Below are 18,106 nucleotides of genomic sequence, written 5' to 3' on the forward strand. Positions count from 1 at the left end.
GTGGCCAAAAATCATAATTAAAAGTACCAGAATGCTGAGGGATATGAGGACAATATTAGGTGTCTGACATAAGATGCAAAGCAAAGGCCAATGGAAGCCAGAATGTCTGAAAGAAGAGAGGAGTATTATTCAGCTATGCGAAAGTCAGCAATAGCTGCTTTGGGACATTGAAACAGAAAAACAACAACAAAAAACCCAGCAGAAAATATATTTCCTTAGTCTTAGAAGTAACCAAGATGTGAGTGAGTAAACTGATGTTCGGTATGGGAAACATTTTGCCTTCAAAGAAAATCTTTTCTCTCTATATTGCTTCATTTTGATCTTTTGGAGAAAACTCCACATGAAAGGGAGAAACAGTCCATGCCACAAAACCATAGCAGGATTCCAAATGCTCTATAGAAACAAGAATGTAGAGTTACACACCCTATCTCCGTGCAACCATGAGTAAATTATTTGACATTTGTAAGGTTTGGTTATATGTTAGGTACATTTGAAATAAATTTGGCTTTGGAAGGAATGAAATTAAATATTTTGAAGAAAGTTTAACACAAAGGAAAAAGTCAGTAAATGGTCACAGTACCATTGTTGCTATGTTCAGGTGCTTAGGAAAAGCATAAATGTAAATTAGTTCTTCCAAATAGCATAGGAAACTCAGAGACAGAACAAAATATTTTGTTCCAGTTGGGGAATTTATTATCCCTGAGCAAAGGAAAGAACTCCTTTTTCCCAAGCTGCTTCCTGAGTACTGGAATTAGAGTGGAAGCCAACTTAATACAGGACTCTGTCTCATCAACACCTGTGATTGGCTAGTAGGCATCTGTCTGGGTTCCTCTTCCTTGCCACAGTTCCCCAGTCTTCATCATCATAGGGAATGTCACCTTCAATTTTTCAGTTTCTTAAGACAAAAATCCTTAAGTTTTTCTCTCTACTTTTAATGCATCAGAGATGAGTTTTAGTACTGTATTGGAAATGTATCCAGAGTAAAGGCATTGGTGATAAATATCACAGCTAATACCCTGTTCCAGCCCAACCTAATCTTCATCACAATTGTTGAAATACTTTCCTAACTTGTCTTCCCACTAATAAAATTTATGGTCTACCTATCCCACCTACTCCCAAGATGCTGAATTATCATTTATGTTTTAAGTCCTCCAGGGGCTTCAGATATCACTCAGAACAAAGCACAAAGTCTTTACTCGGATCTGTTCAGGCTACACCCCAATGTCGTCCCCTGTCTTTCACTCTTTAGCCATATCTTTTGAAATGACCTTCCCAGGTAATTCCCATGATTCATTTCATCAAGTGCCTATTTGGGTACATGGCCTTGTCTGTCCTATATAAAACAGTACTTCTTCATAACTATTATAATCATCTTTTGTTCTATTCTCCATATGTATTATCATGTCCATACACCTTTCATTGTTTGTGTATTCTGCTTGTCTGCCCCTCTGACTAGAATGTAAGCCCCATGAATTTTTTTATCTGTTTATTTATGGTTGTATGCAAGGCACCTAGGACATTGTCCAACACATAGTACCCAATATGTTTGTTGGATGACTGAAAAAAATTTATATTTGTGTTTCAATATTAACAATTTAATTGTTACAAATTGAACAAATCAATAATTTAATATGTGAACTTTTATTATAAGATTTTAAATTTTTTAAACTTAAAGACAAACTCAAATGATTTTATCAGTGATTTAATATTGTTATTAAATTATTATAAATAGTAAATATTTAATGAATTAAATATCTAAATATTAATTTCTTTAATCCTTTAAAGGACACAATTTTCCTAAGCATTTGACTTTAAGAAAAACTAAGAGTATGAAAAGAGAAATTTAATATAGAACACATGCACTTTTTTTACAGTCCATTTTTGTATGGAGCTCTTTGGTTTATCCATAAAGCAGCCTTTGATAGGCTAATTAAGGTACACAATCAATTAATCTTCTCTAATTTCTACATATTCTTTCCATGAATATTTATTGAGCATGTGTTGGGCACTATAGTGATAAAAGTTAAGAGAGTAGCAAGAAGTATAAAATCCTTGCTCTTAAATCCTTCCATCTCCCATACAAGTACTAACCAGCACCAATCCTGCTTAGCTTCTGAGATCAGATGAGATCAGCCTGTTCAGGATGTGATGGCCCTTGGGAGAGTAGATAAAGGAGAATGGTGGAGGAGGTAAATTCAATTATAATATATTTGATATCTGTAAGATTTTTGTAAATGCCACATTGTACACCCATGAGCACAACCATAGAAATATTATTTCATCCATCTTATTCCCTGTGGCCAGCTCCACTGGAGCAAAAGAAAAAAAATAAAAACAAGAGGAGAATTTATCAGTTTTGACTGCTATAAATATTTAGTCTTCTATGTTTAAAACAATATATTAAATAATATATAATTTATTAGCTTATTATAATAGAAAAAATTTTTTCAATGACTTTACTCAGATTTCATACCATCCATTGTAGTGTAACTTTCTCATCAAATATCTCTGTCCTAAAGTGCTAAAATGAAATTACTCTGAAACTGAATGTCTGATAGTCTTATCATAAAAACATATGAGTAAGGGTATAACCATAGAAGCTTTAAGATGTAGCAAATTACTTTTCTCCCTTTACAATTCCAAGCAGTTTGTAGCCCTTATTTACACAGGTTTCCTAGTATTCACGGTCCAGATTTCTGGTCGTGAATATGCTCACTGGTGGAGTGGCTCAAGCTGTAGAATGCCTACCTACCAAAAGCAAGACCCTGTGTTCAAACCCCAGTACCTCCAAAGGAAAAAAAAAAAGATAGGTCCAAGAAAATTATTTCCCTGCACCTTTCTTCAAATAGCTGGAAAGAAATAACTCAGGGAGAGACACTAACTACACAGGACTCCAGAATCACTCCAGTATGATGTAATGTTGCCTAACAATTAATGAATGTAGAAGTCCTTCCTTCCCTCCATGATAAAGAAAGCCCTTTTGTCCTTGAAGACGATAGGCATTCTCTCATCCTATCATGAAAAACTCATGGTCAACATAACTACCTTTCCCATTCCCCCATCTAAAATATCTCACAGAGGAAACTAACCCCATACACTATGTCTAAAACAATAGGATGTTGAGCTTGCAGGGACGCCTACGCCACGGCCCTTATCACCCAGGTAATCTGCGAGCTCTACCTTCCAGACACCTTGCGGGTCTACATTTACCATGCCGAATCTTAAGGCTTGACTTGCTTCATTTACAGTGTTGCATCATAAACGAAGGGCCAGAATCCAATGTGATAATGCCATAACAATCATAAATATGAAACAAGTATAAATAATATTGGGTGCAATTTTTAATTCTGTGTGAGTCTTAACCATCTGTCATGAAATGAGATCTTGCTGTTTGGAAGAATTATGAATGTTGCCTATTCTTTTGCCTGCTAAGTTTTAGAACTCTGGGTTCTGAGGCATACTGAAAGAAATAAGATTAGAGTGAACATATTCTAGAATTTCAAATAAGAATCACACATTACAAATATGTCAAAGGTGAAAATATGTTGGCTAAAAAGGACAAAGAATATATAGTTTAGAAACAAAAAATGTAAGAAGTAAAAGTTAAAATTTTATTTTTAGAATATTAAGTCTGTCATATTAGATACATTATAAAATTTGTTTTGTTATTATTCCATTGCATTAAAAATGAGTGTACATCCAATTAGAGTCAAAGGACCTGATATCTCCTTTCACTTAAAAAATGAGCAATTCTAATATATATGAAACAGAAATTAAGAGGCAGTTTCAGAGAGAAACTCTTTTCATTTAGATTACTTTTAATAAGGAAATGTGACTTCAACTAACTATGCATTTAGAATTTGAGTTTCGAAAGCTAAATTAAAATGCTTAATTTTTACATATAATTTAATGAAATAAAATTAAAATTATAATTCAAATATAAGCAGCTTATGGTTGATTTAATAGATAACTTTAAAGTCACTACCTGGTACTGGTCAAATTTGGGAACAGTACAAATGGTATGAAGATATATGCAATTTCCAAATTAATATTTCATTACTGGACACATGACATTTCAGAATGTACAGTTTCTCACATTATCAGTATATTTCAATATGGCGGACACAATTGTATTTTTCATTGGTATGTATAATGATCATTTCCCTACATTTCTGAAGTCAATGCATATTAAACAAGTAGCTTTTGCTAACATTATTTCTTAATTATACATTTATTACATCTATTTCATGACTTTAAGTTATAATTGATACTCGTGTTGACTTGAATTTATTTTTTTCACATTACCTTAACTGCTACCTAAAAACATTAGGAAATTAAATGAAGTCCCAAGGGGCTAGACTGGAGACTAAGAGTACACACCTGATACTGATGAGAGTCTCATGTGGGGCTCACAGAACACTCTCTATTATAAGAGCAGAACTAAATATATTGATTTTTTTCAGAGTATCTATTAAAAAATGTCAACATGAAAACATTAATTACAAAATTGCAGTGCCATAATGGTTTACAGAGCACTGCATCTAGGGGAATTTAAAACCGTAAAAGTCAGCTCTCAAATTTATATTGCACACTCTCAGATGCCTTGTTAACATGAAATATATCATCAAAGTAATCTGTTAAAACATATCTGCAGTAACTTTATTACACAATCAATTATGAGACCTTATTAAATATTCAAACTATTGTGTGTCTATTAAAACACACAATACATTTCCATTTTGGTTTGAGGACATGCTAGTGGTGGTCATATTTTTATTTCAAAAGTGTAGTCATGATATCACCCCATGAAATAGACCCTACAGCTGAAGAATTGATTTCCCAAGCATTACTAAACCAAAATCAACATAACCATCTGTGGGTCATATCACTAAACCAAACACTAATACTTCAGCATGTGCTGCACAAGTTTCGGTAAGAAAGGAATGTGCCTCTTACACCTTTGTGGTGGCCATCAGATTGCTCTTTTGACTCTCAAAGTTATTTATACAGAATTTGCACACATAAAACAAGTAAGTATTTATCTACTCTGGTATATGCATAAACAGAGAAGTCTGTGGGACCACAGCAGGGTCCCCAGTTGCAAGTCAGCCACAACTTTTCTATGTGATTATTGGCTACAGAGAACCTGGAAAAAAAATATTGCTGTTGGATTGTAAAGTCTTCATATGCTTTTAGATCCCTGAGATTAGAAAGGCAGTATAGAATTTTGGAAATAAGCAACCTTTTTTTTAGTTGTACAGCATGTTTTAAGCAAAGAAAAACACATGTGGGAAATACGCAAATGTACCTTTCAAAATTAATTTGTGTCAGAAATGAGGCTGTCTTCAACTCTAATTTCAGTTTGAAAAGGATTTCAACACTTGACCGTTCTGTCAATAGATCTACATGAGCTTCTCATGCAGTTTTTTTTAGACTTTTAATTATTTGATGGTATACATTTTTTTCCTTTTTTACAGTTATATTATTGTTGTACTGGGCATACATTGTAACATTTGCAAAAGTACTTCAATATATCACAATTGAATTCACTCTCTCCATCACACAGTTTTTTATGACAATAGAACAATCTTTTGAAAACTATGCTGTAAGTCACATCTCTTACTATACATAATGCCTGGCTACATTTTTATCCAGGAAGCCCTCCCACATGCCCAGACATTCAAATCTCTTGGTGAACTTAGTATTAAGGGCCTCTATTTTTCAAACCAAAATGAAGGCTCACATAATGAAAACTGGGTAAATTTCCATTTTTGATTTTTTGAATGAATAAAATTTATTAATGGATTTTATATAGTACAACTGAAAAGTCAACATTGTAGACTGGACTCAACATTTGTCAATGTAAGAAGAATTTGCTGTTTTGATGCAAGTAACCTAGCTTTTCTCTGAACTACTAATGCATATACAATGTATTCACATTTTGAGTGAACATATTAAGATAACGTGTTAAGCAACCACTGATAGGTAAATTATGAAATATTTGATGAGTTGATTAGGAGGCCTTAGGTTAAACTAGTTAGAGTGAACCCTCCACAACTGTGCATATTGCATCTACAGATTCAATCATCCTCAGACAGAAAACATTCAGAAAAACATTTCATGTGTATTAAATGTGTTCAGATGTTTCCTCAGGGTTATCTCCTAAGTGATATGGCAAAGTAGTAATCACCTAGAGATGATGTAAAGTATGAAGGAAGACATGACCATTATGTGAAAACACCATACCAATCACAGTATGGACTTAAGAATCTAGAGATTTTAGTATCTGTGGGATCCATCCTCTGAGGATACCCGGAAGAATCACATGAAGTTTGGCCATTTTGGTAGTTTGATGTAAACATGTGCAAGGCTAAGACTGATGTGGCTTATGCTATCATTATGAAAGCTTTCTCCCTGAAAGAAATTTTTGGGTTCAGAGTTTTTCTTTGTGGTTGCTAAGGGCAAACATGGCACAAAATGGAATTGATTTCACTCTTAGTTGTGACACATGCAAGGAAAAGGAGACAAGGATATGGTCAAGCACTATATTTTCAAGATGTTTCCTGCCACATTGTAACCTAGTTTCTACTTCTTTTTGAACTTGTAGTACTTGTGTTTGAACTCAAGGCTATGTGCTTGCTAGGCATGCATTCTACCACTTGAAGCCATAACCCAAGCCTTTTGCTTTAGTTATTTTTCGGGTTGGGTCTCTATTTTGCCCAGGGCAGGCCTTAGACCTCCATCTTCCTATTTCTTCCATGTAGCTGAGATTACTGATGTGCCTCCCCACCTCATGCCAGGCTTGGTTGAGATGGGGGTCGTGCTTAATTTTTGCCTGGGCTGTCTTTGAACTGTGATCCTTTTGATTACAGTCTCCCTGGTGGATGAAATTACAGATGTACACCACTATGCCTGGCTCCTAGTTTCTAATTTCACTTCAAGAAATGTAAGATAGAACCTAAATCATTGTTTTCTGCTACAACTAATAAAGTCTACTGTATGTTTCCTTATAATCTTTTCTTTATTTTTCCTTGATTGTTTATAGACAGAAAACTCGTGCAAACATATCTGTTGTTCAAAACAGAGGTCACAAAATAGAGTAATACTGTTTACTAACTTTGAATGCAAGAAACTCCACAGAAATATATGTGTTCAAAACCAACCCTTAAGGACTTTAAATAAAATTAGAAACTAAACTGGCTTCCTTTAATATATTATAACCTCTATAATAACTTCTTGCAAACCTATTTTATTTAGCTGGACACACTGTGGCGTACACTATTGGTTGCTTAACTAAAACATATCTCCCACTTCTTCAGTACCAATAGTGTGCTGATTTTGATTGGGTATAAGGGAAGACGGTCCTCAGGAGAAAAGTGAGGGCTCTGTGCTGAGGACACATGGATTATCATTCACTCATGGTTGATTCATGACCTGGTGTTTGTCATCAGTTTAGTGTGGGCATATGAATTAGTCCTGAATAATGAGACATGAAAAAGTTTGCCAGGTAGAAGTCTAGAATATTTTTCTTCATTTTTAAATGTGATTAATGAAATGCTCTAAAAATTCAACTTGCTTCCTTGAGTCACAGTCTGTGACACAGGATGCTGAGAGCTGCTGCAATTTCTTATGATGACAAAAGCCATCACTATAGAAAAGTCTTTCCGAAAGCTGTACAGGTTTTAACTGCTGAACTAACCAATCACAGAAGCTGTGTTTCCTTGGATATTCTGTTCTTAAAACAGAAGACATTTGATATTGTGACTTCCAGGATTCTTTGTATGTCAGGATTTAAAGATACAGCAGCCAGTAGCTATGAAGAGTGACAGTTTGTAGGAGAATTTGCACTGAGGGAAATAAAACTGCAAAACAGAAAGATTCCTGATGATGACATTAATTGGCCTCCTGGATTCAGTACTGAATAAGCAATAGTCCCAAACTTTTCAGTTATGTGAATTAATAAATTCACTCTGGGTTGAATTTCTGTCACACACAACCAAAAAGTCCAGCTTACCGCATTCACTATCCTATTTCAGATTGATTTCTTTTTTATAATTCAACATATAAATTATGGGTAACATATGAAACTCTTACTATATTGGTAAATGACTATATTAGTATGTAATGACTTAAATAATTCCAGAGTTTATTTAATGAAATTATTATTAAATAAATTATTACCAGAGTAGATCTGGTTTTCAGCAAAAATTTATCAATTTCTACCACTTAAGGGAGTTTGAAATAGTTTTATTTCATACTTTCCTTTATTATTATTTTTTCCTTTATTTTATTATTTCCTAATTTCCTTTCCTTATCTGTTTGTTCAAAAAGATTAAGTTTATTTACTTGATGTTTGCTTTACATTAATTTCTCATACTTGTTGTTTTTGAGGGATCTACTCTATTGATTTGGCTAATGCTTTGTCATATTTGCTTTCTGCTAGGATGGTTTTATGATTGTTCACTCTGAGCTTAGAATTTTTGTAATATTATCTGTGGGAATTAATTATCTGAGGCTTGCACATATGGCCTTCTGGAGGCATGGTCTGAACATGTTTCTTTTATGTACCTGACATCTAATCTGAGATCGGTTTAAAATTTATTCTTATCCAGATTTTATCTGGACCATGCTTAGATAACCATGTGAGGGTGTGAGGGAGGTAGGTTGTTAAAAATTCTCAGTGAAGACTTTTTTTTCTACTTCTGCAAAGTCAAGTGCAAGACGAGAAGGCTTCCTTTCAATGTTTTGCTTTCTTCTTGTTTTGCCTTCCTTTTACCTGGAATGTTTTCATTTCTTTTTAGTTTAAGTTATTTTATTTGAAATTTTTTTCTTTGACTTGCACAGACTCTTAGCTTTGCCTGTAAGATTACAACCAACAGGGATTGTCAGAGGGCTGAGGTCAGCTGTCAGAATAAGCACTCAGTTTCCTTATTGCATTAACATGTTTTCAATATTTTTAGCCTCTTAGGTGATCTCCAATTTTTGCTACCCTGTTCTGCATTGTAAGAGACATTCTATGTGTTTTATCCATCAACTTGAGATGTCCTTGACACCTTAGAAATTATTGTATCTAACCCACCGTATTTCTGGAAATAGAAACCCCTTCTGTTTCTTTAAAGTGTAACCAATGTTCATACAGAGTCATCATGCAAACTTTAGCTTTCCTGACTCAGTAAGATTATTTCCTAAAATGCATATTTTCTTCTTTTATTGGTACATATTAAATTGTTCCTCAGAAGGTTATCATGACACCTTAATACATGCACATAATGTACATTGGTCATATTCACCAGTTCTGCTCTTTTTCATTTTCTTCATAACAAAGACAAACCCAGTTATTTTTTGCTCTCCTGTCATTCTAGTTTCTATTTCAATTACTTACTGTTTTTCACTTACCTTTTTGAACTATTGTAAATACTTTCATGAAGGATATAAATATAACTATAAAACTAAACAAATAATAAAAATTCTGTTTTATCAAATTTTCAATTTAAAGTGCATTTTAATACTTTATGTTACTTTAGTTATCTCTCAAATATAAGTAGTATGGGTATTCTTTTGTAGCCAAAAATGATTTTTAACATATTAAGGCTCAAATTAAACTCCATTCTAGTACTTTGATGTTTGCATCAGGCAAATTGAGTATTCATAATATTGTAGGAAAGGAAAAAAATTAAGGATGTAAACCTTATAACAAAAATTCCCTAAAGTCGCTCCTCAAACTGCTAGTAAAGATAGGTATGTGAAAATGATAGAAAAATATAGTTTCCTGAGCATATTTAATTCAAACTTCTCAAGTATTTTTATTGCAATTGTGCAATTTATTTATCGTGAATAATTTCTTATTCATCACTTAGAATGATCATGTATCATTTGATGGGCATTCTATACAACAAAACTTTGGATTTGTTTAATCATTTACATTTAAAAATCTAGAGAATTAATTTACCTGGTTAAATGCAAGATTGATGGTTCCCAAATTAAAGCAGATCCTTATAGGGAAGAATACAGTACAGCTAATTTTTATTTTTAAAACAAATGACAGTTCTCTCAAACTCTATTTAAAATGGATGGTACTTACAGGTGTATTTGCAAAGGTCTCTTCATAAAAGGCCAGCATCAGAGCAAACTGTACAACTGTGTATATCTTCAGTAGTTGGGAAGCTGATGATGAAAAGGGGACTTCTTTTCCTGTAATCTAGATCAAGAAAGAAGTTTTCCTTTACATTGTTCCAGGGCTTATTCCTCTTTCTGAAATTCACACCAAGTGAAGGGATGGTGCAAAAAGAAGTGAAAGGATTTGCCATTGTTATGTATTTTTCCCAAAGGGCCCCAACATTCTTTTTTGGGGGGATGAATGATAGAAAATGTCTATAAATTAGGGGACATGTTTCTCCTTTCAGAAGCGTTATGCACTGCAGTTGTGATTTAGTCTGCCTTAAAGAGCAAAGTAAGAACTGACTCCATAATATGTGCTAATACTAAAGATACACACACACACACAAAATAGATTGAACCTTCCTCACCTGAAAATATGTCCATGAACATATTACAGTAAAGCAAAATAAAGAATAGATGTTGACTCTGAGCAGTGTATATAATCATGCTTCAAAGCAAAATAATATTTTCTTTAGAAGCAACTTTCCTAAACTACTAAATTTCTCTGGAAGACTACACTTTTTTTTTTTGGTGGTACTGAGGATTGAACTCAGGGCCCCATGCTTGCTAGACAGTTCCTCTACCACTTGAGTCACTCCACCAGGTCTATACTTCTTCCTTTTTTTTTTAGTGATACTGGAGTTTGAACTCAGGCCTCACACTTGCTAAGCATACAATCTACCTCTTGAGCCACTTTGCCAACCTTTTTCACATTGGTATTTTTGAGATAGGGTTTCACAAACTATTTGCCAAGGTTGATTTTGAAACTCTATCCTCCTCCTGAGTAGTTGGGATTATAGGCATGAGTCACTAAAGCCCAGCTATGCTTCTATTTTAAAAATGTCATTGCCAGCACTCTTATAACTTACTCACTTTGAATGATCTATTACAAAGGAAAATAAGTGAATCATTGCTCCTAGGCTTTCTAAAGCTGAAATAAGCAAATTATTTTCACCTGTCAATTTGACTGACTATTATATAGCTAATTGTGGACACAGAAAAAGTATGGGAAATTTAGGATTTTTGTAAAATAGTAATATTCAAATAAAGCCTATGATTTTATTTCTTTAAAGTATGATAGCTAACTTTTATACTTATAGCATCATCTTTGAAATGAACAATAGTTTACTTTTCCTGTTATTTCTGTATTTCTATTCATTAATAGAATAGTTGGTAAAGAATCACATATTCTGAATGGTTAAAAAGAAATTCCATTTTCTTTTCTAGAGGAGAATGTCAGATTGAAATTGAAATTTTCATCCGGCTTCCAGTATTTTAAATCTTTTCTTGGCTTTAAGTGTGATTTCTGCTTTTAATGCTTCTACTCTGAAGTGAATTCAGTTATAGCCTGGCAAATAACCACATTGTCTTAGTGTCACTTTAGATCTTCTGTCTGTGAGACCACAGTTTTTCATGAGCCAAACCAAGCATAGACTGAATGATTCCAAGGCTCTCCATCTCTGCTGTTCTGGGACTCTACATGTAAGGCACATTGATTTGTGAAGTCATACCCTGCACAGAGGCTCTTGGCTCTGGATTTGAGTGGCTCTGATAACTGGCCTCAGTTTCTCTTCTTCCCAAACTGTGCTCCCAGAGAAAAACAGAGTCTTCCAGGCAGACAACATCCTTCTTACCTGCCCTAAGGTGGTATCCACTCATGACATTGTGCACCACAGTTGTGCACCTTCATCTGACTAAGGGAACATCTTTTTGCAGATTTCCATAAAGGTAGCATATATGCAGGCTGGCTGTAGACCTAACAATATAAGACCAATCTTCACCATCTCCAAATTAATGAACTCTGTTTACCTCTGGGATTTCTTCACTTAGTCCAAGTCTTGGTTTACCTGGACCCCATCCTGGCCCTTTAAATATGACAGAAAGCTTATGAAAGAATCCAGGTGTGGCCCAGAATGTAGTCCATATGTAAAACAAATGGTGGAACTAGGGGAAAAAAAAAGTTTGTTTAAAATAAGGCAAATATAACACAAAAGATTAAATATAATATGCATTTTATGTATTGTTGAATAAAATTTATGTTGTTTTCTTTAAGATATATTATTCTTTAAGACTAATATGCAATCACATTCCATATTCCAATACATTCTATTCATTTGTGTAACTTTGTGTGTTCTATTAATATTTCTGAAGTTCGGTAAAATTATAATTTTGAAATAAAAAAAGACAATTTGTTAGAAAATCAGAAAAGTAGGGAAACAAAAGTGAAATAAGTTACAAAAATAAAACAGGTTGTGGGGTTTTGCTTCAAGTGTAATGAACTGGCAGCCTTTGTGCTCACTCTGCTCACCCTCCTTACCTGATGATTCCTTTTCTACTGTCTTGGTAAGTGGATATTAAGTTTAAGCATGGAAGCACACAGATTCCATGTCTGTTCAAATATTTTTAAAACCTTTGGAATTTATTGTGTTATAGACAAACATATTAACAAAAATATTCAAAGACATTTCAAACAGTATATTTCTGAGTTTTAAGTAGCCCATATTCTGTCATTAGAAAAGAAGTTTGCAGTCAGGCACTGGTGACTCATGCTTGTAATCCTAGCTACTCAAGAGGCAGAGATCAGGAGGATAACAGTTCAAAGCCTACCCAGGGAAAGTAGTTCCATGAGGCTTTATCTTGAAAAAGTCTTTACAAAAATGGGGCTGGTGGAGTAGCTCAAGGTATAGGCCATGAGTTCAAACCTCAGTACTTCAAAAAAAAAGGGAAAGTTTGCAGACTGAGGGAGTTCTCAGAATTTGTGGTCTTGCTGTTATCTTCATTGTCTCTGGATGAATTTAAATTGCTACATTTATAAAATTAGTTTTTAAAATTGCTTGAAATGTTACAATAAGACATCTGAAGTAATTAAGAGACATAGGATTTAATGAACAGATTTTGTTAGATGGAAATTTAGCATGCGGCTTTGCATTAGTAATACAGAAAATAAATGTATTTAGGAGTTACAACAGACATTAAAATACTTAACTTTTTTATTTTGAAAACTAACGGCAATTTTATTTCTATCAGTTACCAGAAATATCTGATAACATTTTGAAATAAAGAGTTATTTTTTCCCTCACCTTGTTTGGTTTCCAATTCACTGAAAGTTTGCAACCCCAAACGAGAACAAAGAGAATTATCTATGTCTAATCGTAACAATAACCATCACCTTCTGTCCAATATGAGTCCATCCCAAATTGCTTTTGGTATCCCTAAGTGATAGGTGAGAAATTTGGCTCTATATAGTAGAATACCAGTGAAAATAACTGTCTTGTAACATAAGAACTCTGAAGCATCATAACTTTCTGACTTGACATTTCTGTCCCCTATAAGGGAACATGGAGAAGACTAAACCTGCTGTGACAATTACTATATTAAAAGAAATGTTACTATGTGAGGGTAGCTATCAGGAGAATTAAACTAAGATTCAGATTCAGCAATGGTTCATGAACCAGCAATTGTTCTCACTGTTGGGTCTCTCCAAATCCTAGTCTCCCAACTATTTGTGTAGCTCTCACTGAGCACAGAATCCACTTTCTTATTCTGTCTCAAATATGAACCCCTTGTCCTCAGCAAGGTTGTATATTCCCCATGCTTTGCTACTCAAAGAATTATCCATCAGTCAGCAGCATTGGTGTCACCTAGGTGCTTGTCAGAAACATGGAATCTTAAATCAAACCTGAGACCTGGTGAAAAAAACTCTGCATTTTAGTGAAATGCTCCCATGAATGACATGCATGCTAGGTTTGGAAAGCTCTTTACTAGAGGACTGAGACCAAATTGTCAATTTCTTTTGAGACACACTCTATATGAAATGGATTTCCATGTATCATTTTGGTTTCAATTCTATGAAACTTATTATTAAGAAAACACCTAAAAACATTTGTCATAAGTGTCCTGAAGGACATACCACCTCCTTAATACAGTCTAACCAAGACAGAGATGTAGAAAGAAGTTCCATGTAGTTAAGAAGAACAAAGAGAGATAGTCAACATTTCTCTTTTGATAAAAGAGCAGATGGAAATGACTTTCACTTTAAAATGACCTTTTTATGTGTTGAGGCAGCACAGTGGAAAGGTTAAATTGAGTTATGTGAATCTTGGTGTTGGCCCACTTGGGTAAACTTGCAGCTAATAAGCGGTGTGAATCTGGGTAAATTACTTAAATCCCAAGAACCTCAGTCTTATCCATGTTATGGTTTGAATATGAAATCTCCCTTACAGGCTTATATGTTGACTATTTGGTCCCCAGTATGTGAAGCTATTTAAGGAAGTATAGGAAACAGGGGAGTGGGATCTACCTGGAGGAAGTGGGTCACTGGTGTTGTGCCTTTCAAGGTTATATTTGATCCCTGGTTTGATCCCTTCCTCCCTCCTTGCTTATTGTCTGCCATGACCTCCTCTTCTATTTATTACTGCTTCTGTGATAGTCTACCCAAGTGCAGGGTGCCAAGCAACTATGGACTGAACCCTCTGAAACCTTGAGCTCAAATAAATCCTTCCTCCTTTTAAGTTGTTTCTCTGAGGTATTTGGTCACACTGATAAAAGTGTGACTAATACACTCCACTAGAAAATGGAAATAAAAACAGGCACAACTTCATAAGGGTTTAGTAACAGTGACAGGAAACATTCCTTGTGCTGTTTGCAGTACTCTGCACATCATAGAGGCTCAACATATGTACATTATTTTGTTGTTTCAACTGTCTGAAAACTGAAGAAATGGGTTTGAAAAGTTGCCTCAACGTGAATCTGTAATTTCATTGCTTCCTGAATGCAACATTTAGTCCCCTATACATAGCTGTTGTTGACTGTTTCAGCTTTTTGAGCAATCTTAGCTTTTTCTCATTTATAAGTTCCTAACCCCAAGAGTCTTTGTGGTGGTCTGATGTTGACATATCAGAGCTTCACACACATTCCTCATTTCTCTACTGCCAACCATTGAGGCCAATGAACAAACAATACCACATGTCTAGTAGAAAACTGGTCCAGTCCACCAAACTATAGCAGGTGAGTTAATGCTGAGACCTAACCAGTCCAAAATAGTTCTTGACACTTAGGTCCATGAAGAGTAGGGCAAAAGCCTCATGTTGAATTTCTAACCAGAGGCTGCACCCTTGGCACAAATATTTTTCTTATTATGGGTCAGCCTTAATTATACATCTTTCCACTACTCCTTCTGAATACATGAATATATTCTAGTTTATTCTGAGAAAGAATATGTTTGCTAAAGAGCCACTTTTTAAATTGTAGATAGTAGAAATACTTGAAAATTCTTACAATGAGTTGTTTCTAAATACATTTTGCCCATTTTGATTCAAGTTTTAATTGAATATCTGTTATTTCCTAATGCTTTTACATTGGAAATTCTTTTTATAGCAGTATAATGTACTTGGATCTTTCAACAACTGAGTTCTCTCTTACCTATAAGATTTATGAAATGATATAAATTAAGAAAGAAAAAGAACAATTGCATTACCTGCACCTTGAATGGTTCAAATGTATTAATAGGATGTGTAAGACCATATGCAACTTGTTCATTCTCTGCTTCAAATGTCCCTGGAAGACAAACACTAAGATAGGTTCTTTGATTTTCCTATGAATAAAGCATCTAATTTAATTTTTTGATTTTTCATACTTTTTACTTACCAAAAATTCTATCCCAAATAATAAGAGTGCCAGCATAATTTTTGTCTATACAATAACGATTTCTGCCTGTAAGACAAAATATTGGAAGCAATGAAGTTATGTTTCTTGAAATACCTTTTCTTGTTTTTAGAGCATATTAATAAAATTAAAATTTAAGTAGCAGAACAATTTTCCTGGGAATATCTTGTCATTAACAACACCAGATTTTATTAACTAGTCATAGTTTCATATTATTTACTTTTTACCTAATTTTTCTAAAAACAACAAGGTTCTTTAAAATTATATGCACATTTTTCTTATAATTTTTCTGTTAAAAAACTGGAATAGATCTAATTTATTAATTTTTTAAGATTATTTTTCAGGACTATAGAAGAAATGAAAAAAAAACAGTAAAGCAAAGGAATAATACATGTATGCATATTATTAAATTTTTGATGTGATAGATCACAAACTCTTTTCAGCTGTTTGAGGAAGAAAATTTGACTAGTTCTTTAAACCATAAAAAATATAAAAAAACATTACCCTTAACCATTTTAGTTCATACTAAATATGGTATTTTTCCTATTCCAAAATACTCTAAGTACAATTTAAACTTAATGTAAGTGGAGGGATACCATTTCCTTAATGTGTGATATATATAAATTCAAATAGACATAATCATATCATTATGATTGTAACTCTAAAGAAAAAGAATATCACCCCACCAAGTCACTACCCCAACAAACTCAGTCAGCCTTGTGTCTTCACATTTCTTTACGTACCTTCCATACATGCAAATATGTGCATTTGAAGCATAGACAAAAGCAGAATGAGACTGGTTAGACAGAGGCATATTCCACTGCCATCCATGTTCTAAATGATGGTTCTCTGTTTGGTGGGAGAACATTTTGCCCCTGAAAGTATATTTGGCAATAATTTTTTGCAGAGGTGAAAAAGGAAAGAAAGAAGAAATTGAACTTCATTACCATGGTGAACCCTGTGGTGACTAGGAGTATTAAGGATGAGTTCCAAAGGACCCAGGTTACTGATAACCTGTTAAAATAAAAGGGATATTTATACACATATTTATCATTAAATGCATACCTGACATATAAATACATTAAAACTCACAAACGTTACAAGATGTGTCAAGTTTCTAAGTTGGTGTTAGAGTGTTGGAAGTCTCTCTGCTGTCTGGAGCTCATCAAAAGAGAACAGTAATCTCTGACTCCACCTTGAGAAGTGGTATCGTAGCTGGGGCAAGAGTTGAACTTACTCAGTTTGGTACCAGATCCTACATTTGTTGTTGTGACATCTTGGGAGACATACCAACCTTTTCTGATTGTTTACTTATTTGTATTTTTGAGACAGGATCTTGTTATGTAGCCCATGCTGGCCTTGAACTAACAATCCTCCTGCCTCAGCTTTTTGAGTGCTAGGAATACAGGTGTGTGCTACAAAACCCAGCTGACTTAAGTTTTTTACAACTTCATTTCCTTATCTTTAAAATGGAAATAATGACAATATTACAAAATAATGTAGCTCCGAGGATTCCAAATGTTACTGTGTTTGCATGCACTACTGCCAAGGTACACTTCCCTCAGGTTTCATATTGATTTATGTTTCTTGCCTTTCAACTATGACTTTTTTATGTTAGCAGAATATGACTACAGTAGGGAAAGCACAGTGTTATATTCACTTCCTGGAGCTGGTTTGGCCCTATAACTATTCATATAAAAACAACTTACTATTACATCAGTCTCCTATTGTCATTAGATAATACTGCTTGTTCACATAGAATCCTAAATAATCTTACTTGAAGATGCACCATGCACCACTCCCTCCAAAAGAATAGTTCAAAGTTACATATTTAACAGGACATTTGCTGCAATTATTGTCACTTCAAGATCTGATCCCTAACTTTCTAATGATCCCTCTCAGCACTTCTTACTTATGAATACTCTGTTCTAGAGTGCAAAAATTCTGAGGATAATAGGAAACAGGTAGGTTTCATTAAAAAAAAAAAAAGTACAGCAAACCATGTGTAAGACATTTGGTATGTTTTTCAGTTAATATTGGGCACTTTGGGAAAACTTTTAATCTAAATTATGTTATTCATGTTTTTCCATCAACCATGACAGATAACAGAATATTTTCATTTCCTTTAGTCACAATTGAAACAGAGTTGTAAGAGTCTACTAATGGCAAAACCAGTACATTATTGTGCATTTTAAGATATGACTCAACTCTAGAGTTGCCTTCCATTGACTAAACATATGAGAAAAATTAGGCTTAATACTTAAGGGAAAAAGAACAGCTACTG

General features: G+C 34.0%; 1 protein-coding gene across 7 annotated transcripts in view; it reads right to left on the bottom strand.

Annotated features, from left to right (window-relative positions):
* The window catches only part of Agmo (alkylglycerol monooxygenase), a 345,305-nt gene that overhangs the window by 172,101 nt on the left and 155,098 nt on the right, over window positions 1-18,106 (bottom strand). For all 7 annotated transcript variants that reach the window (XR_012445222.1, XM_074065070.1, XM_074065069.1 and 4 more), the window contains exons 6-10: window positions 16,770-16,836; window positions 15,805-15,870; window positions 15,635-15,714; window positions 11,968-12,102; window positions 10,082-10,198 (exon numbers count right to left, since the gene is read on the bottom strand). Coding sequence is in view for 6 of the 7 variants with exons in the window: in XM_074065070.1 (XP_073921171.1) it covers window positions 10,082-10,198; window positions 11,968-12,102; window positions 15,635-15,714; window positions 15,805-15,870; window positions 16,770-16,836 (465 nt within the window). In the remaining variant the exon portion in view is untranslated. The remainder of the gene's footprint in view (window positions 1-10,081; window positions 10,199-11,967; window positions 12,103-15,634; window positions 15,715-15,804; window positions 15,871-16,769; window positions 16,837-18,106) is intronic.

The sequence above is a fragment of the Castor canadensis genome, chromosome 2, assembly GCF_047511655.1.
Source record: "Castor canadensis chromosome 2, mCasCan1.hap1v2, whole genome shotgun sequence".
In the NCBI taxonomy this organism is placed as follows: Eukaryota; Metazoa; Chordata; class Mammalia; order Rodentia; family Castoridae; genus Castor; species Castor canadensis.